This window comes from Staurois parvus, unplaced genomic scaffold, assembly GCF_062004578.1.
Source record: "Staurois parvus isolate SC_StPar_1 unplaced genomic scaffold, SC_StPar_1.0 ptg001265l, whole genome shotgun sequence".
Classification (NCBI taxonomy): domain Eukaryota; kingdom Metazoa; phylum Chordata; class Amphibia; order Anura; family Ranidae; genus Staurois; species Staurois parvus.
Genome location: NW_028319061.1, coordinates 348,920 through 369,538, shown reverse-complemented (window position 1 = coordinate 369,538; position 20,619 = coordinate 348,920). Strand labels below are relative to the sequence as shown.

Sequence of the window (20,619 nt, the reverse complement as noted above, 5' to 3'; positions counted from 1 at the left end):
CATGTACTAGAGGGATACACTAAAAGCAGCACAGTGATCCCACACAAAAAAATAGGCAAGCACACAGGGCTGGATCTAGGGAGGTGCTGGGGTGGGCTGTGCCCACCCTTATTTTAACTGTGCCCCCCCCCCCAGATCTCTGAGAATGCATCCACTAATCCTTGAGCCAGTCTGATGCAGACAGTTGATGTAAAGAGGCACAAAGATGTGTACAATCCATATAAGGGGAGCACTCTGATGGGGACACCTGATGTATGGGGGCACTCTGATGGGGACACCTGATGTATGGGGGCACTCTGATGGGGACACCTGATGTAAGGGGGTACTCTGATGGAGACACCAGACGTAAGGGGGCACTCTGATGGGGACTCTGATGGGACAACTGATATAAGGGGGCACTCTGATGGGGACTCTGATGGGACACCTGATATAAGGGTGCATTCTGATGGGGACACCTGATGTATGGAGGCACTCTGATGGGGACATCTGATGTATGGGGAGCACTCTGATGGGGACACCTGATGTAAAGGGGCACTCTGATGGGGACACCTGATGTAAGGGGGTACTCTGATGGAGACACCTGATGTAAGGGGGCACTCTGATGGGACACCTGATATAAGGGTGCAATCTGATGGGGACACCTGATGTAAGGGGGCACTCTGATGGGACACCTGATGTAATAGGGCACTCTGAAGGGGACACCTGATGTATGGGGGCACTCTGATGGGACACCTGATGTATGGGGGTACTCTGATTGGACACCTGATGTAAGGGGGAACTCTGATGGGGACACCTGATGTAAGGGGGCCCTCTGATGGGGACACCTGATGTAAGGGGGCACTCTGATGGGGGCACTCTGATGGGGACACCTGATGTAAGGGGGCACTTTGATGGAGACACCTGATGTAAGGGGGCACTCTGATGGGGACATCTGATGTAAGGAGATACTCTGATGGGGACACCTGATGTAAGGGGGATTCTCTGATGGGGACACCTGATGTAATGGGGTAGTCTGATGGGGACACCTAATTTAAAGAGGGACTCTGATAGGGACATCTAATATAAGGAGGACCGGTTCTGTGTCAGCTTGATACATATTAGTGTTTCCCAGGTCATGACAATATGTGACAGAATCTCAGTGACTCACACAGAGTGTAGGCATTGTGCCCCCTGACTTTTTATTACTGCACCCCCAAACCAGATAGGCTAGATCCGGCCCTTCCAGCACAGCTTCCCAGCCGCCCTCATAACAAAGAGAAATAAGTCGAATTTTTCCTTGCTGGAAGTTCCACAAAAGATCATCAGCTGCAGTTTTGAAGTTTTTCGGTTATGCTACGTGAATGGAGACATGTAACCAATATGAAGGAGATGATATCCTGTACCACCAGCCCCTCCCTCTTAGAGTGTAAGCTCCCAGGATCAGGCCCTCCTTTCCCTCTTGTATTGATCTGTATTGGTGCTGTACTGCCCCCCTTATATAGTAAAGCGCTGAGCAAACTGTTGGCGCCATAAATCCTCTATAATAATAATAATAATATAAGATGTCTGCCATTGTGGAAATACAATGAATTCCTGCAGACGATGTGAAATGTTCTTGTGTCCGATGATCACACAATCCTGACGGCGGTGCAGGCGAGGAGCGCGGGGATCATCTTCCAGGCTGAGATCCAGGCGGCGGAGCTGTGAAGAGTTTGGAGAACGATCGGTGTGCTTCCATCTGCAACACAAAGAACAACCTTGACAGCTGAAATCACACATTGGAAAAAGAAACAACTACCGGCCAGCAACGCATGGACCATCTCTCCAACTCCTCCCATCCCAGGGCACTAAACGCACGTCCTTTGTGTACTGGAGCAAGTGTGCGCCAGTAGCCGGCTGCCAGTCCAACCCCAGGAGAAGGGGTTATAGCCTCAGCAGATTTTCATTGCTCTCCATATCCCTGCAAGGGAGATTTCCCCACACTGCACTTCCCCAATGCATCCCAAATAGACATTTCTGGTCTTGAGTTTTCCTTCAACATCAAACTCCAGGTCCCTCCAGTTCCTTTTCCTCCCTGCACCCAACTGAGTTTTTTCTTTTTTTTTTGGAAGCTCCAAGGTCCAAAAAACCCCAAAAAGGTGAGCACACTAAAAGAAAAAAAACACAAAAAAGTGCACAGGGTGTACAAATGCTTTACAAAGAAAGAGAAAGGTCCCTGGCCATGATCCCCCAAGGCGCAAGGGTCCTGATAGGGACTGGGGTACACATGGTCCACCCAGCCAAAACTGGGCAGACCCCTTTCTTCGGGGGACCAAGGACTACTCAAGTACTAGGTGGAGCTCCCCCCAAGGGGAGAACCCATGAGATGGGGGAGAACCTGACCAAAAGGCCACGTTCCCTCTTATCCAAGACTATCCAAGACAGGGTTCATCTCGAATTCCTACCAGAGATCAGAGCGCGGACGGTTCTCCTCAGTCTCCCTTCCTGGATCTGACAGAAGTAGGCTTGGTTTGGCATCGCATCCATGGTCAGTATGGATTCCACCATCTGCCTCCCGTCTCCGAGATCTGTAACATTTCTCGTGGCGTTCTTTGATAGGTCTGTGTTCTGTATATCGTACCAGCTGACCTTCAGATGCCGAAACACCCCGGAGCTCAGGCAGCGCAGATACTGATCCCCCTCTATGTAGGTGAAGATAATGGCGGGTTCCGTTACATTTAAACCTGAAAAAAAAAATGTGGTTGAAACTGAAGCTGACCTGAAAGAGATACATTGTATTTATATTGAATAACTAAAATTGATCTGAGAAGTCAGGGAAAGTCACTGCTGCTTCTCCTGACAAAGTCCTTCAGCTTCAAGAACAGAAATTCTCCACTCTTTTTCTCACGTAATCTACGTAGCGCTAACCCCTTAGGAGTGGCGGAAGTTTTGGGTCCCCCTATAGTCCTGCACAGCCAGGCAACAAGCATTTCCACATAGACTTGCATTCTGGAGTTGGTGACCAGTCCTTGAGCTGTTTTTAAAGTTTTATTAGGGGATTTAGAACTGAGATAGGGTAAGGGGTATACGGGATGTCCAATGGAACTGAGAAACCGAGGACAACTTCCTAAACTAACAACAAAATCCTCTTCTTGAGAGCTAGCCACCCCAGATCCCAGAAGCTCCTTCAATCTGGAGGAATCCCGGACAAAGGGGATCCAGAGTCTTGAGCATTGAAGCACAGTCCAGTTGGGGACCAGTTAGGTTTCCCACCCAAATGCCCTCTCCTGTATTCCAGTCCAGGGGTTGTAGGAGTACTCACTATTCTTCTCTTGCAGGCTTGTTGGGTTGGTGACTGCCTTTAGGCCTTCTACTGGACTGGCTCCTTTCCTGGTTCTACAGGTGGTTCTCTTTCAGGGGACTGGTGAGGTTTAGCAATCCTCTTTTTTGGATCCAGCCTGTAGGTAGGCCCCTCTCCTCCGGGCCCCCTCACAGGCTCCTGCATCTCAGCCTCTCACTCCATCTTCCACCTGAACTCTCCTGCAGTTGAGCAGGCTCTTTTACTCTCAAACGTTTGTCCTGGTCCCTTGCTAAGCCTCCTGTTGGAGATTGGCCAGGATCCTCTAAGAGTACAGACCAGCCACTCCTCAGATCCGCCCACTGCTTCTAAATCTTTCTCCAAAGATCTAGAGCAAGGGAAAATTCCAGAGAACTGGTCTTCAAAGACTCTCAGCTCTGACTGCAATTTGATCCCCGCTAGCTATCACACCCAGGCTGCTATTCAGCCCTAAATCAGAGTCTAGCTCCCCCTAGCTGACTAGAAGGGTGCTACACTTATTTTTTATCACACAGGAGAATATTACCAGGGGTTCGTGGAAGTGATCTGGTGGCAATACTGCTGCCTAGTCAATACCACCAGACAGCTAGTCAGATGCACTATGGCTGCTAAGGGGTTAAAATGAGTCTGACTAAACTTCCCTTATAGCTCAGAAATTACTTAGATTTGCCAAAAGAAAACCTCCTAAAATTGCCCATCATTCCTCCCAACAGCACCAGGACAAGGGGGTACCACCAGTCCTCCTTTACTGGGTACAGGCCAGCAGGGGGGCCCAGGCAGCTGGGAGAATCAGATTTTGGCAGAGAGGGTAATCACCATAACAGGGAATGGGGGGGGGGGGGAGAAGGGTTACTGGAACCAATCCCCTGTATGGCTCTCTCTCTGCAGCAGCTGAAAGCTGCTTCTCCTCTGCATTTGAGCATGTCCACTTTCTGGGTGGACATGCTCAAATCACACTCACTTTATGGGTTGGTCTCACCCACACCCCACCTCCAAATATTCAGGGACTGCCCACCAAATCTAACTCAGGCCCCGCCTCTAAATAAAGAGACATTCATGGAGGGCCCTGGGGCTGTGAGCAGGTGGCCCCCCACAACTATTACTTTTATAGTTAGCATCAACCTACATAGGGGTGACGCTGTGATCCGTGAACATGGTCCAGGACACAGCATCAGCAGAACAGAGGACCAAGAAATGGGACTGTCCTGGCACATCTGGGACTTGGCATGCATGGAAATTAGGAGGAAAACCAAAGCCATTATGTACTGTGTGTCCTCACCGCTGATCGCCAGGTTCAATGTCAGATCTCCATCGCCCTTCTTATGGGCGGCCTTGCAGATATATGTCCCCTCATCCTGGAAGGTCACGTCCCTCAGAGTCAGGTTCAGGTTCCCCAGCATAAACTTTTTGGAGAGTTCTGTGCGCCCTCTGAACTGCGAATCCTGGTCACTGAGAAGGTCTTTGCCGCCCATGAACTTGTAAACCAGCAATTTGCTTCCATCAGATCCAACCTTTTCCCAAACCACTGTCAGGCCTTCCGGTCCTTGTACAAAGGGGAAGGAGCACGGTAGCTGGACAGTTCCGTACAGATAGGTGGACACTGGGAGGAGGACAGAGAAAAGTTCAGAGATGTGAGGCCTAGAACTTTACAAGTCTGTATGAAGCAAATAAAATACACTGCTCAAGAAAAAGGAACACTTTGAAATCAGCTCTCAATAGGGAAAATCTGTTGGATATCTATCCTGATATGGACGGGGTGATGGGTGAGGAACGTAAGGACGCCCCATCGTTTGATGGAAATGAAAATGATCGACCTACAGAGGACTGAATTCAAAGACACCCTGAAAATCAAAGTAAAAAAATGTTGCAACAGGCGAGTCCATTTTGCTGAAATGTCATTGTTCATACTCTCGCCACATGAGGCCGGGCATTGTGGTGCACCAGGAGGAACCCAGGACCCACTGCACCAGGAGGAACCCAGGATCCACTGCACCAGCGTAGGGTCTGACAGTGGGTCCAAGGATTTCATCCCCATACCTAATGGCAGTCAGGGTGCCATTGTCTAGCCTGTAGAGGTCTGTGTGTCCCTCCATGGAGATGCCTCCCCAGACCATCACTGACCCACCACCACAATGGTCATGCTGAACCATGTTACAGGCAGCAGAACGTTCTCCACAGCTTCTCCAGACCCTTTCATGTCTGTCACATGTGCTCAGGGGGAACCTGCTCTCAGCTGTGAAAAGCACAGGGCGCCAGTGGTGGACCCGCCAATTCTGGGGTTCAATGGCAAATGCCAATCCAGCTCCATGGTGCCGGGCAGTGAGCACAGGGCCCACTAGAGGACGTCGGGCCCTCAGGCCACCCTCATGAAGTCTGTTTCTGATTGTTTGGTCAGAGACATTCACACCAGTGGCCTGCTGGAGGTCATTTTGTAGGGCTCTGGCAGGGCTCCTCCTGTTCCTCCTTGCACAAAGGAGCAGATACCGGTCCTGCTGATTGGTTAAGGACCTTCTATGGCCCAGCTCTCCTAGAGGAACTGCTTGTCTCCTGGAATCTCCTCCATGCTCTCGTCTCCTGGAATCTCCTCCATACTCTTGAGACTGTGCTGGGAGACACAGCAAACCTTCTGGCAATGGCACGTACGGATGTGCCATCCTGGAGGAGTTGGACTGCCTGTGCAACCTCTGTAGGGTCCAGGTATGGCCTCATGCTACCAGTAGTGACACTGAACTGTCAGAAAAGATGAGTAGGGAAAAATATCAGTAGCCTCCACCAGTAAAACCATTCCTGTTTTGGGGGTCGTCTCATTGCTCCCCATCTAGTGCACCTATTAATTTCATTAACACCAAAGCTGCACTCTGATTACAAAGTCTTCTTTTCATTTTTTTGAGCCGTGTATGCTAAAAAATAAAACCACAGCTTAATTTTTATCAGAAAACCTTACTGTTAAAAAGCTGTTCTCCAGTCAGTGACTCTGCCTAGGTTAAGATGATGTCATCAGTGCTCCAGGCAGGAGGAAGAATTTCCTCAGTCTCCCCTCCCATGGCGATCAGACTGTACATTGTAACTTTGTAGAAGGAGGAGGAGGCATTTCCTCAGTCTCCCCTCCCCCAGTGATCAGACTGTACATTGTAATTCTGTAGCAAGTCACATAGTGGGAGGCTGCAGAAGGGGCTGATTTGTGTCAGATATTTGTGAACACAGCCAAGAACTGCATGATTGTGGTATCTCTGAGCCAACATCTTCCCCTTATACGTATACAGTAGTATGCAAAAGTTTTAGGCAGGTGTGAAAAAATAGTGTCAAGAAAAAATGCTTTCAGAAATCAAAGTGTTAATAGCTTATTTTTTTATCAATTAATAAAATGGGAAGTAAATGAAAAGAAATCCAAATCCAATCAATATTTGGGGTGACCGCCCTCTGCCTCCTAGGTAGACTTGCATCCAGTGAAGGAACTCGGCAGGTCGGTTGTTCTCTGTACATCTCGGAGGACTAAGCCCAGATCTTCTGTGGATGTCTCTAATCCTTCCGGGACTACACTCCTCAACGTTACCCAACCACTGTGTCTACGTTCCTCAACGTTACCCAACCATTGTGTCTACACTCCTCAACGTTACCCAACCATTGTGTCTACACTCCTCAACGTTACCCAACCACTGTGTCTACGTTCCTCAACGTTACCCAACCACTGCGTCTACACTCCTCAACGTTACCCAACCACTGCGTCTACACTCCTCAACGTTACCCAACCACTGTGTCTACGTTCCTCAACATTACCCAACCACTGTGTCTACGTTCCTCAACGTTACCCAACCACTGCATCTACACTCCTCAACGTTACCCAACCACTGCGTCTACACTCCTCAACGTTACCCAACCACTGCATCTACACTCCTCAACGTTACCCAACCACTGTGTCTACGTTCCTCAACGTTACCTAACCACTGCGTCTACACTCCTCAACGTTACCCAACCACTGCATCTACACTCCTCAACGTTACCCAACCACTGTGTCTACGTTCCTCAACATTACCCAACCACTGTGTCTACGTTCCTCAACGTTACCCAACCACTGCATCTACACTCCTCAACGTTACCCAACCACTGCGTCTACACTCCTCAACGTTACCCAACCACTGCGTCTACACTCCTCAACGTTACCCAACCACTGCGTCTACACTTCTCAACGTTACCCAACCACTGTGTCTACGTTCCTCAACGTTACCCAACCACTGTGTCTACGTTCCTCAACGTTACACAACCACTGCGTCTACACTCCTCAACGTTACCTGACCACTGCGTCTACACTCCTCAACATTACCCGACCACTGCGTCTACACTCCTCAACGTTACCCGACCACTGCGTCTACACTCCTCAACGTTATCCAACCACTGTGTCTACGTTCCTCAACGTTACCCAACCACTGCGTCTACACTCCTCAACGTTACTAACCACTGCGTCTACACTCCTCAACGTTACTAACCACTGCGTCTACACTCAATGTTACCCAACCACTGCGTCTACACTCCTCAACGTTACTAATCACTGCGTCTACACTCAACATTACCCAACCACTGCGTCTACGCTCCTCATCATTAGCCGACTACTGCATCTACGCTCCTCAACGTTACCCGTCCACTGTGTCTACCCTCCTCAATGTTACCCGTCCACTGCGTCTACACTCCTCAGCATTACCCCACCACTGTGTCTACACTCCTCAACGTTACCCAACCACTGAGTCTACCCTCCTCAATGTTACCCGTCCACTGCATCTACCCTCCTCAACGTTACCCGTCCACTGCGTCTACACTCCTCAACGTTACCCAACCACTGAGTCTACCCTCTTCAACGTTACCCGACCACTGCATCTACCCTCCTCAACTTTACCCGACCACTGCGTCTACACTCCTCAACATTACCCAACCACTGCGTCTACGCTCCTCAACATTACCCAACCACTGAGTCTATGCTCCTCAATGTTACCCGACCACTGCTTCTACACTCCTCAATGTTACCCGACCACTGCGTCTACACTCCTCAATGTTACCCGACCACTGCGTCTACATTCCTTAATGTTACCCGACCACTGTGTCTACGCTCTTCAACGTTACCCGACCACTGCGTCTACACTCCTCAATGTTACCCGACCACTGCGTCTACACTCCTCAATGTTATCCGACCACTGTGTCTACGCTCCTCAACGTTACCCGACCACTGCATCTACACTTCTCAACGTTGCCAGATTAATGCTGAGAAATACAGGCAGATACTTATCCATCATGCCATACCATCAGGGAGGAGTGTGACTAGCCCCAAATTTGTTCTGCAGCAGGACAACCAGGAAGTGATGGTTTGGCCCCCACAGAGCCCTGATCTCCCCATCACGGGGGTCTGTCTGTGATGACATAAAGAGACAGAAGGATTGGAGGCAGCCGACATCCACAGAAGATCTGGGTTCTCCAAGATGTACATAGGACAACCTACCTGCTGATTTCCTTCAAAAACTGTGTGCGTGTATGATAAAGCTTCCCTGTAGGTAATATGAAAATCCCCTAAACATGCGCTGTTTGGGGGATATCCCAGTGAGCAGCTCTGAATAGACTGCATACTCATGCCATCCCTTCAGAGCGCTGTGTTGTGTACGTGACTCCCATGTGCATGAGTAGGAGCGACATCATCACGGCTTGGACATTCAAGCAGCCGGAGCCTGCGAACCCAACAGGAAGACCAGGTGAAGATGGAAGCCCTGTCAGCAGTAACAGTGCCATTAGAGGGCTTCATTTTAAGTTAGGTCTCTCATAATCTCAATGTGCTAGTATGCGATACATTGGCCTGCAGGGGGGAGATCTTTTTTTTTTTTGTTTCTCCACTTTACTACCGCTTTAAGGGTATGTCTCTAGTCCACCTCCCAAAAAAGTAGGACTTGACCCTTCTTTCCCAGGCACGAGACTCCTGACAGGGGCAGGAAAGAACCTGATGGCCACACATCCTCCCCTCTAGACTTTGCCGCAGGACCCACACCCTCCATCCAAGTGAAAGAAACAAAGACACAAGTGCAAAGTGATCAACGTCAGAGAAAAATAAATCAAATAAATAGTGCCAGGGCATGGTGAAGCGGATAGACCTTGCTGCCTGCTTTGGCCATACTTCTCCTTTAAGAACTGGTCTAGACGGGCTATTAATGTCTGTCAGACACTCAATCCTGTCTAGTTGGGTGAACCATTCATGGAAAGAGTTAGAGAGACATACAAAATGAGTTTGTGTATACTGGGGATCGTTACCTGGAGCCCCCACAGACTGGATGGTGGTACTTCCCACACACAGCAACTGAAAACAAGAAGAAAAGAGATTTATTCATCATCACCTCTACAGGTGACGGCCAATCTATCGATCTTATCATGATTGTCACGCTAAAGTTCTAGCGTTCAGAGTTAGATCCCTCCTTGAGACCTTGGCGACCTGCAAGGGGGCTTACCAGAGAACAAACAGAAACATCTCTGTTAATTATCTGATCCAAACCTGCTAAATCCAGTAACCATGATGATGATGTTCGTCCATTGTGTTCGAAGAGGACCTTGACATCTCATAGGTTTTGGGCTGTCCACGGAGTGTCCATAGGTGGCTGGTAAGGCCTATACGGGCACGAAATGTTCTGCCACATGTTGGGCAGACATATGTGGGCACCACTGTTGCAGAATTTGCAGATCTGTCTTTGTGGATCACTCGCTTCTCTTGTGCTATGGTTTTTATTCTCTCCTCAAGTGTCTGGCAGCCTTGGTGGATCAACGTGCGCCATGTCGATGGATCTTGTGCCAGGGTTTCCCAGCAGCCCTGGTGGATCAACGTGCGCCATGTCGATGGATCTTGTGCCAGGGTTTCCCAGCAGCCCTGGTGGATCAACGTGCGCCATGTCGATGGATCTTGTGCCAGGGTTTCCCAGCAGCCCTGGTGGATCAACGTGCGCCATGTCGATGGATCTTGTGCCAGGGTTTCCCAGCAGCCCTGGTGGATCAACGTGCGCCATGTCGATGGATCTTGTGCCAGGGTTTCCCAGGAGGTGATGTCAATATCCAGGGACTTGACACTAATACTATACCTGCTAACTTCTCTGATACTAATCTACTACCTACAGTCAAAAATTGTGAAGGGGGCAGAGGACGTGGATGTGGGGGGGAGGGGGATGTGAAGGGGGGTAGAAGGCATGGCTGTGGGGGGGGGGGAGAGTTGTAAAGAGTTGCAGAGGACATGGCTGTGGGGGTGTGTGAAGGGGGATAGAATACATGGCTGTGGAGGGGGGGAGGTGTGAAGGGGGGTAGGGGACATAGCTGTGGAGGGTGGGCTGTGTGTGAAGTGGGGCAGAGGACATGGCTGTGGAGGGAGGGGGATGTGAAGGGGGGTAGAAGGTGTGGCTGTGGAGGGGGGGTGTTGAAGAAGTGGCTGTGGGGGTGTGCGAAGGGATGCAGAGTACGTGGCTGTGGGGGGGTGTGAAAGGGAGTAGAGGACATGGCTGTAGAGAGGTGTGAAGGGGGGGTAGAAGGCATAGCTGTGGGGGGGAGAGTTGTGAAGGGGTGCAGAGCAGGGGCGGACTGACAACTCATGGGGCCCCCGGGCAATAGGGGATCATGGGGCCCCTGTGTCTTTGCCCAAACTCAAAAAAACCTATGAAAAAGGTACCAGGGGCATCTCGTGGGGCCCCCTACTGACCCTGGGCTCTCAATAGGAGATCATGGGGCCCCTGAGTCCTTGCCCAAACTCAAAAAAGCCTATGAAAAAGGTACCAGGGGCATCTCATAGGGCCCCCTACTGACCCTGGGCCCTCGGGCAGTGCCCGAGTTTCCAAATGGTCAGTCCACCTCTGGTGCAGAGGACATGGCTGTGGGTGTGTGTGAAGGGGTGCAGAGTACATGGCTGTGGGGGGTGTGAAGGGGTGCAGAGGACATGGCTGTGCGGGTGTGAAGTGGGGTAGAGTACATGGCTGTGGGGGGTGTGAGGGGGGGTAGAGGACATGGCTGTTGAGGGTGGGCTGTGTGTGAAGGGGGGGGTATATATTTATTTTTGTAACTTTATTCGGCATAAAACATTGAACAGTGTCATTTCATGAGATAATTATGAGGGCGTGTTTAGGGGCGGGGCAGGTTAGGGGTTGGGTGGGACAACTGGTGGCAAGTAACCCTTAAGGCCTGGCTAGTAGCTCAGATTAGAGTTTCAAAGAAGGTTCAGCGCTAGAATTATTGCTTTCGCGCCAATACCTCGCGTTTGTTGTGCGAACACTGTTTACATTTGCGGACGCAACCTACGTGAGCAGGTTTTTATTATTATTATTGATTTTATTTTATTTTTTTAAAAATTTTGTTCTAAATCACTTTTATTGCTATCACAAGAAATGCAAACATCCCTTGTGATAACAATAAAGCATGACAGGTCCTTTTTATGGAGAAATTTGGGGTCCCCAAACTATCCTCTACCCTTGAAAGCATCAGGATCAAAAAAAAAAATTGATCTGATGCCCCCCCCCCCTCAAAAAAAAACAGTGTTTACATCAGCCCTCATCCGGAAGTGAGCAGAGATGATCTGGTCTCTTTTCACCTCTATGCCCATGCCATATCGGATCCCGGGCTTCCCAGGCTGCTTCTATAAGTGATCCAGCGGCTATTCAGCTACTCTGATCACTTTTAGGAAAAAAGGCTTTTCTGGCTTCAAATTTTAATACCAAGGTTATGGTTGACAGATGCAGACGAAACCACTTCGAACCTTCAACATATCTGTACGGTATGGTCTACACGTGGATATGGACCGCACACAGAACACCTGAACTGTGGGCCAGATGTCGAGTTAGCACGATGGATGAAATTATTATTATACAGGATTTATGGCGCCAACAGTTTGCTCAGCGCTGTACAATATAAAGGGAGACAATACAGCACCAATACAGTTCAATACAAGATCATTAGGAGGGCCTGATCCTGGGAGCTTACAATCTAAGAGGGAGGGGCTGGTGGTACAAAAGGTAGTAACTGTGGGGGATGGGCTGGTAGGAGGAGTAGAAGATTCCATTATTAGCTGAGGGCAGGATAGGCTTCCCTGAAGAGATCGGTTTTCAGGGATCACCTAAAAGTGAGCAGAGTAGGCGATAGTCTGATAAGTTTGGGTAGAGAATTCCAGAGGATGGGGGAAGCTCTGGAGAAGTCCTGGAGACGAGCATGGGAGGAGGAGACAAGGGAGCTAGAGAGTAGGAGGTTGTGGGAGGAGCGGAGAGGGCGGTTTGGGTGATGTTTGGAGACAAGATTGGTGATGTAATTTGGGGCGGAGTTAAAAATGGCTTTATATGTTATTGTTAATGTATTTAATTTTTTTCGTTAGGCAATGGGAAGCCAGTGGATTGGCAGAGAGGGGTGGAGGACACTGAGTGGAGGGACTGGCAGAGAGGGGTGGAGAACACTGAGTGGAGGTTAGTGGAGGGATTTGCAGAGAGGGATGGAGGACACTGAGTGGAGGGATTGGCAGAGAGGGGTGGAGAACACTGAGTGGAGGTTAGTGGAGGGATTTGCAGAGAGGGATGGAGGACACTGAGTGGAGGGATTGGCAGAGAGGGGTGGAGGACACTGAGTGGAGGGACTGGCAGAGAGGGGTGGAGAACACTGAGTGGAGGTTAGTGGAGGGATTTGCAGAGAGGGATGGAGGACACTGAGTGGAGGCCAGTGGAGGGATTGGCAGAGAGGGATTGAGGACACTGAGTGGAGGCCAGTGGAGGGATTGGTAGAGAGGGATGGAGGACACTGAGTGGAGGCCAGTGGAGGGATTGGCAGAGAAGGGTGGAGGACACTGAGTGGATGTCAGTGGAGGGATTGGCAGAGAGGGGCGGAGGACACTGAATGGAGGTCAGTGGAGGGATTCGCAGAGAAGGGTGGAGGACACTGAATGGAGGTCAGTGGAGGGATTGCCAGAGTGTTGGAGGATACTGAATGGATGCCAGTGGAGGGATTGGCAGATGTGTAATGGTTAGTAAGATTGATGAGTCTGGCAGCAGCATTCATGATAGACTGAAGAGGGGATAGCCTGCGATGAGGTCAGCCAATGAGGAGGGAGTTACAATAGTCAAGGTGAGAGATAACCAGGGAGTGAATAAGTTGCTTAGTGGTTTTGGTGGTTAAGAACGGGCGTATCTTGGAGATGTTGTGGAGGTTGGAGATGTTGCGGAGGTTGGAGATGTTGCGGAGGTCGGAGATGTGGCGGAGGTCGGAGATGTGGCGGAGGTTGGAGATGTGGCGGAGGTTGGAGATGTGGCGGAGGTTGGAGATGTTGCGGAGGTGAAGTCTACATGATTTGGACAGTGATTGGATTTGGAGCTGACAGGACAGACGGGAGTTTAGGATTACACCTAGTACCCTGGCATGAAATAAAGTTGGTTGTTGGGCGTACCATCACCAGGAGGTCCATCTTGGGGGAGGATGCAGATTCTGGATCTGGACAAAGACACAAATAATACAGTGACGTCACAGTTATGATTTTCATTTTTTTGTCTCTAAAATGTGAATGTGTCCAGAGATCTCTGTCCTGAACCATCATAGAATAGACCTTTACCTTTGTGTTCGCAGTGTAATGGACGGGTTCCATGAGCCACCCTTTGTGGACAGAACGTTTCACTCACAGTCTGCTCTTAAAGTTGAACTCCAGGGAAAGGAAAAATGCTCCCTCACAATAAGGATGCTCCAGGCTGCATATTCTTGTTTAGGTCTAGGAGGCCACAATAGGCAGTTTTTCTTCCCGATTCACCAATCCTGTAGACTTCCTCTAGGCTGTAGGTCCCTATTCTCAGGCTCTCCTCTACATTCCAGCAGTTGCAGATCTTCTGGTGTCCAGTGGTGTATTTTGGTTTTGTGCTGCCCTAGGCACCCTTCAGTCTCTTTTGGATCCCATGTGGTGGAGCGGCGCTCATGCAGTGCCTCACTAGTGGTCTAGTTTCCATTCTCATGTGTGTCCCTTCTTCAAGGGGGCCCTGAAAAATACCACCTAAGGCAAATGCCTTGTTTGCCTCACAGTAAATACGCCCCTGCTGATGTCATCAATTTGCATTAGAGAGTCCATAGCTCCTATAGACAGTCCACCTATCACGTACCTGGTGTTAGAGGCCAATGGAGAGAGGGCTTCCCTTGTGGCTAAGTTCCAGACTCCCCTGGATATGGGACAGAAGGAGTCAGGCTCAAAGTAGCATGGGTCGCCAGTAGGAGTGCTTGTCAGAGGTACACCCAGGAGCACAGCTGATGCAATGGAACGATGTCTGCAGACAGGTGGTGCCCATGAGAGGTATGCAGGCCTTCAGGGTAGTAGAGGACCACAGAGCAGTCGGTTCAAAGCCAAGGTTAGATGCCAGGTGGAGATTGGAGCAGACGTAGTCAATAGGATAGACAGTGTCATGCACAGGAGAGTGAGTGAGAACATCTATTAGCCAAGCAGAGGTCAGATCAGGGGAGCAGGTGAGAACATCGATTAGCCAAGCCAGGGTCAGATCAGGAGAGCAGGTGAGAACATCTATTAGCCAAGCAGAGGTCAGATCAGGAGAGCAGGTGAGAACATCTATTAGCCAAGCAGAGGTCAGATCAGGGGAGCAGGTGAGAACATCTATTAGCTAAGCCAGGGTCAGATCAGGGGAGGAGGTGAGAACATCTATTAGCTAAGCCAGGGTCAGATCAGGAGAGCAGGTGAGAATATCTATTAGCCAAGCCGGGGTCAGATCAGGAGAGCAGGTGAGAACATCTATTAGCCAAGCCGGGGTCAGATCAGGAGAGCGGGTGAGAACATCTATTAGCCAAGCCGGGGTCAGATCAGGAGAGCGGGTGAGAACATCTATTAGCCAAGCCGGGGTCAGATCAGGAGAGCGGGTGAGAACATCTATTAGCCAAGCCGGGGTCAGATCAGGAGAGCGGGTGAGAACATCTATTAGCCAAGCTGAGGTCAGATCTGGAGAGCGGGTGAGAACATCTATTAGCCAAGCCGGGGTCAGATCAGGAGAGCAGGTGAGAACATCTATTAGCCAAGCCCGAGGTCAGATCAGGAGTCGGGCAGAGAAGACAGGTCCAGGAACAAGCCAAATTGGTAACAGCAGATCACAGCAGCAAGGGAACACGGACAATGGTACTGGGGAGCTAGAGATCAACCAGCAATTTGAGAGTGATGGGCTTCCTCATAAAGGCCGCCTGGCACCAAACTGAGCTAACGCATGCGTGACTATGCACCAGTGCACATGCGTGTTCCGTCTCGCGTCCATGCACCAATGCACATAGATTTTCACCAGCGTGCATTTCTGCGGCCATTAAACGTACTGGCAGGAATTCCAGATCTCCGAGTACCTCTGCTGTGGACAGGCCCCATAGACAGTCCACCATAGACAGGCCCCATAGACAGTCCACCATAGACAGGTCCCATAGACAGTCCACCATAGACAGGTCCCATAGACAGTCCACCATAGACAGGCCCCATAGACAGTCCACCATAGACAGGAACATAGACAGTCCACCATAGACAGTCCACCCTAGACAGGAACATAGACAGTCCACCATAGACAGGCCCCATAGACAGTCCACTATAGACAGGACCCATAGACAGTCCACCACTGGAGCGTATGAGTCTGAGGGAACAGAAGGTCACTTTTTGCAGCCTCTCTAGACCTAAAAGAGCATTCAACCCTTGCAGTGTAAAGGCAACCTCACTGTGAGGGAGCATTTTGGTGGATACAGCGCCTTGAAAAAGTATTCACGCCCCTTGAAATTTTCCACATTTTGTCACGACAACCAAAACCGTTGATATATTTTATTTGGGATTGGATGTGATAGACCGACATAAAGTGGCACATGATTGTGAAGTGGAAGGAAAATGAGAAATGGTTTTCAACATTTTTTACAAATAAATATCTGAAAAGTGTGGAGTGCATTTGTGTTCAGCCCCCTAACTAAAATCTAGTGGAACCAATTGCCTTCAAAAGTCACCTAATTAGAACATAGAGTCCACCTGTGTGTTGTGTCATCTCAGTATTAATCCAGCTGTTCTGTGAAGCCCTCAAAAGGTTTGTTAGAGAACATTAGTGACCAAACAGCATCATGAAGGCCAAGGGACACACTAGACAGGTCAGGGATAAAATTGTGGAGAAGTTTAAAGCAGGGTTAGGTTATAAAAAAAATATCCCAAGCTATGACCATCTCACAGAGCACTGTTCAATCCATCATCCGAAAATGGAAAGAGTACGGCACAACTGCCAACCTACCAAGACATGGCCGCCCACCTAAACTGACAGGCCGGGCAAGGAGAGCATTCATCAGAGAAGCAGCCAAGAGGCCCATGGGAACTCTGGAGGAGCTGCAGAGATCACAGCTCAGGGGGGAGAATCTGTCCTCAGGACAACAACTGAACAACAGTGTCGGAAGCAAAGCCTTGTACCTTGTCCACGTATCCCTGTTCATCCCTGAGTGTGAAATCCACCAGTTCAGGTCTTAAAGCTGACCTCCAGTCTTCTGTTCCTGCTATCACTTAACATACAACTTACTGATCAAGCACTGCTTCCTCCTCCACTGTCTGAGAAGACACACTGTCACCTCACACTGACCAGCCAGATTATAATCACCCACCTAAGATTGAGTAGGTCCCCCTATTGCCTCCAAAACAGCCCTGACCCATTGCCGCATGGACCCCACTAGACCTCTGAAGGTATCTGGCACCAAGCCATCAGTTGCAGACCCTTTAAGTCCTGTAAGTTGCGAGGTGGTGCCTCCATGGACCAGCCTTTTGGTCCAGCAAATCCAATGATCCAGTTCGGTTAGACTGAGATCTGGAGAACTTGACGGTTAAGTCAACGCCTGAAACTCGTTGTGTGCCTCAAACCATTCTTGAACCATTTGTTCAGTGTGGCGTTATCCTGCTGAAAGAGTCCACTGCCATCAGGGAATACGGTTTCCATGAAGGGGTGGACTTGGTCACCACAACGTTTGGTAGGTGATATGTGTCAAGTAACATCCAAAGCATCAAACTGCCTCCACCGGCTTGTCTTCTTCCCATACTGCATCTTGGTGCCATCTTTTTCCCCAGGTAAGTGATGCATACCCACCCCGCATACCCACCCCGCCATCCACATGATGTAAAAGAAAACAGACCAGGCCACCTTCTTCCATGGCTCCATGGTCCAGTTCTGAGGCTCACGTGCCCATTGTAGACACTTTTGGCTGTGGACACGGGTCAGTATGGGCACCCTGACCACTCACCTCCCGCTATATTGTTCCCAGGCTGCTCACCATATGTGACATCTGCTAGTTTCCCCTGCCAGGGTCCTCCAGCTCTGCTGATCCTCTGCTTTGCCGATCCTCTCCACCCACCTCCCGCTATATTGTTCCCATACTGCTCACCATGTGTGACATCTGCTAGTTTCTCCTGCCCTGGTCCTCCAGCTCTGCTGATCCTCTCCACTCACCTCCCTCTATATTGCTCCCATACTGCACACCATGTGTGACAACTGCTAGTCTCTCCTGCCCTGGTCCTCAAGCTCTGCTGATCCTCTGGTTTGCCGATCCTCTCCACTAACCTCCCGCTATATTGCTCCCATACAGCACACCATGTGTGACATCTGCTAGTTTCTCCTGCCCTGGTCCTCCAGCTCTGCTGATCCTCTCCACTGACCTCCCACTATATTGCTCCCATGCGGCACACCATGTGTGACATCTGCTAGTTTCCCCTGCCTTGGTTCTTCAGCTTTGCTGATCCTCTGGATTGTCGATCCTCTCCACTCACCTCCCGCTATATTGTTCCCATGCTGCACACCATGTGTGACATCTGCTAGTTTCTCCTTCCCGGTCCTCCAGCTCTGTTGATCCTCTGGTTTGCCGATCCTCTCCACTCACCTCCCTCTATATTGCTTCCATGCTGCACACCATATGTGACATCTGCTAGTTTCTCCTGCCCTGGTCCTCCAGCTCTGCTGATCCTCTCCACTCACCTCCCTCTATATTGCTCCCATTCTGCACACCTTGTATGACATCTGCTAGTTTCTCCTGCCCTGGTCCTCCAGCTCTGCTGATCCTCTCCACTCACCTCCCGCTATATTGCTCCCATGCTGAACACCAAGTGTGATATCTGCTAGTTTCCCTTGCCCTGGTCCTCCAGCTCTGCTGATCCTCTGGTTTGCCGATCCTCTCCACTCACCTCCCACTATATTGCTCCCATGCTGCACACCATGTATGACATCTGCTAGTTTCTCCTTCCCGTTCCTCCAGCTCTGCTGATCCTCTCCACTCCCCTCCATCTATATTGCTCCCATGCTGCACACCATGTGTGACATTTGCTAGTTTCCCCTGCCCTGGTCCTCCAGCTCTGCTGATCCATTCCACTCATCTCCCTTTATATTGCTCCCATGCTGCACATCATGTGGGACATCTGGGGGACATCTGACTCCCTCAGCTCTGCTGATCTTCTTCCACTTAGTCCTCTCCCTCTGGTCTCCGCTCACCTTCCATTACAACATTCCTACATCACCCATCACATGTGTGGTCTGCTGGTTGCTCCGGTCCGGACCCCACTCACCTTCCTGATGATCTCTGCACCTGACACTCCCAGAATATATACACCTGGACCGAACGTGACTGATGATGACGTCTCACCAGTTCTTTTGTTGGTTTTCCAGTGCATCCTGGGATATCTCATACCTCAGTACCTCCAAAGCCAAGCTAAAGCTGAATAAAAGTCCCTCAAATGCTGGAGGTGCTGCTGGCCAGCATTGTCCTAGACTTGGATGACATGGAGGCTTTGGAGACGCTTTGAAGCACCAAGAAAGTGACGTGGGGGATCATTTCTGAAGCGAAGTGTGAACAGGACTGTAAGGTGACCATTGTATTTAGTGACCGGATCTTTGATTGGCATTCAGAGCGCTTTAAAAATTGTGAAATACTAGATGCCAATATTGAGGAACACTTAAACTTCAAACTCTCCATAATGATTCGTAAAGTATAAATGTATTACCTGGTTGGTGTCAGGCGATGGACACTAACCCCCCCCTCCCCCCCAAGTCTGATTTCTGAGCATTGGCTGTACTCACCGTCTCTTCGATTCGTCTCCTAGAACCTTCCTGTGAGCTGTTCTCCTCCCTCCTCCATGCGCAGAACTATTCGTAGAGATTCACATAAACCCGTCTGTCCAGTTCCAGCTACAAATTTCACTTCCATTTCCTGAAAAGTCATGAAACACTTTGAACTTTCATCTGATACAAAGTAGCACAGAGGTGAAGAGACGGACACCCCACCCCTCCCCCCATTTAAGGCGAACTCACCTGTCTGACTCGTCCACTGATTATCACATTCCAGAAGACCTCTCTGTGGTCTCTGAAAATGGGCTGCCCGCGCTCTGATTGTCCAGCAACTGCCATTCCTTCACCTTTTTCTTTCCTGTTGGGCTGAGCACTCTTCCCTGGTGTGCACTCCGCCACCTGCTGCCCAAAATCGGGAAGTGCGCCCTACTGTCACCTAAAGCCCGACTCCAGCCCAGACTTCCTTTTCCCACTTCTCTCATCTATTTTTGGCCTTTTTTTGTCCTTCCAACTACTTTTACCTCCAACTGTTTTTTTTTTTTACTCCTCCAATTGTTTTGTTTCTTCCAACTGGTCATTTCCTCAACTGTTTTTCTCCTTATTTTTCTTTCTCCAACTGTTTTTCTCCCTATTTTTCTTTCTCCAACTGTTTTTCTACCTATGTTTTTTTCTCCAACTGTTTTTCTCCCTATTTTTCTTTCTCCAACTGTTTTTCTCCCTATTTTTTTTCTCCAACTGTTTTTCTCCCTATTTTTTTTCTCCAACTGTTTTTCTCCCTTTTTTTTTTCTCCAACTGTTTTTCTCCCTATTTTTCTTTCTCCAACTGTTTTTCTCCCTATTTTTTTTTCTCCAACTGTTTTTCTCCCTATTTTTCTTTCTCCAACTGTTTTTCTCCCTATTTTTCTTTCTCCAACTGTTTTTCTCCCTATTTTTTTTTTCTCCAACTGTTTTTCTCCCTTTTTTTTTTTCTCCAACTGTTTTTCTCCCTATTTTTCTTTCTCCAACTGTTTTTCTCCCTATTTTTTTTCTCCAATTGTTTTTCTCCCTATTTTTCTTTCTCCAACTGTTTTTCTCCCTATTTTTTTTTCTCCAACTGTTTTTCTCCCTATTTTTTTTACTCCAACTGTTTTTCTCCCAATTTTTCTTTCTCCAACTGTCTTTCTCTATCACATGTTTTGCTCCTTCCAACCCCTCTCCCTGCAGAGGATTCCCTCCTTCACCTGTAAGTCTCCATGCACACTGGGGGGCGTTTTGATTTTTTTT

General features: G+C 49.4%; 1 protein-coding gene across 1 annotated transcript; it reads right to left on the bottom strand.

Moving 5' to 3' along the window:
• Positions 1–1,153: 1,153 nt before the first annotated feature.
• On the bottom strand, positions 1,154–19,695 carry LOC149437713 (V-set domain containing T-cell activation inhibitor 1-like). The gene is made up of 6 exons (XM_089660705.1): positions 19,600–19,695; positions 19,369–19,434; positions 9,578–9,623; positions 4,575–4,895; positions 2,424–2,702; positions 1,154–1,717 (listed from the first exon to the last, which is right to left on the bottom strand). The coding sequence occupies exons 1-6, from the start codon at positions 19,693–19,695 to the stop codon at positions 1,608–1,610; spliced, it is 918 nt and encodes a 305-aa protein (XP_089516831.1). The 3' UTR covers positions 1,154–1,607.
• Positions 19,696–20,619: the final 924 nt, after the last annotated feature.

Bases quoted from the DNA above. Each gene is read 5' to 3' on its own strand.
- LOC149437713 (XM_089660705.1), bottom strand. From the start codon at position 19,695: ATGGCAGTTGCTGGACAATCAGAGCGCGGGCAGCCCATTTTCAGAGAC. The intron at 4,896-9,577 runs GTAACGATCCCC...TCCTCCTCCCAG, and splicing joins CCAGTCTGTGGGGGCTCCAG to TGTCCACCTATCTGTACGGA. The intron at 2,703-4,574 runs GTGAGGACACAC...TTTTTTTTTCAG, and splicing joins ATTGAACCTGGCGATCAGCG to GTTTAAATGTAACGGAACCC.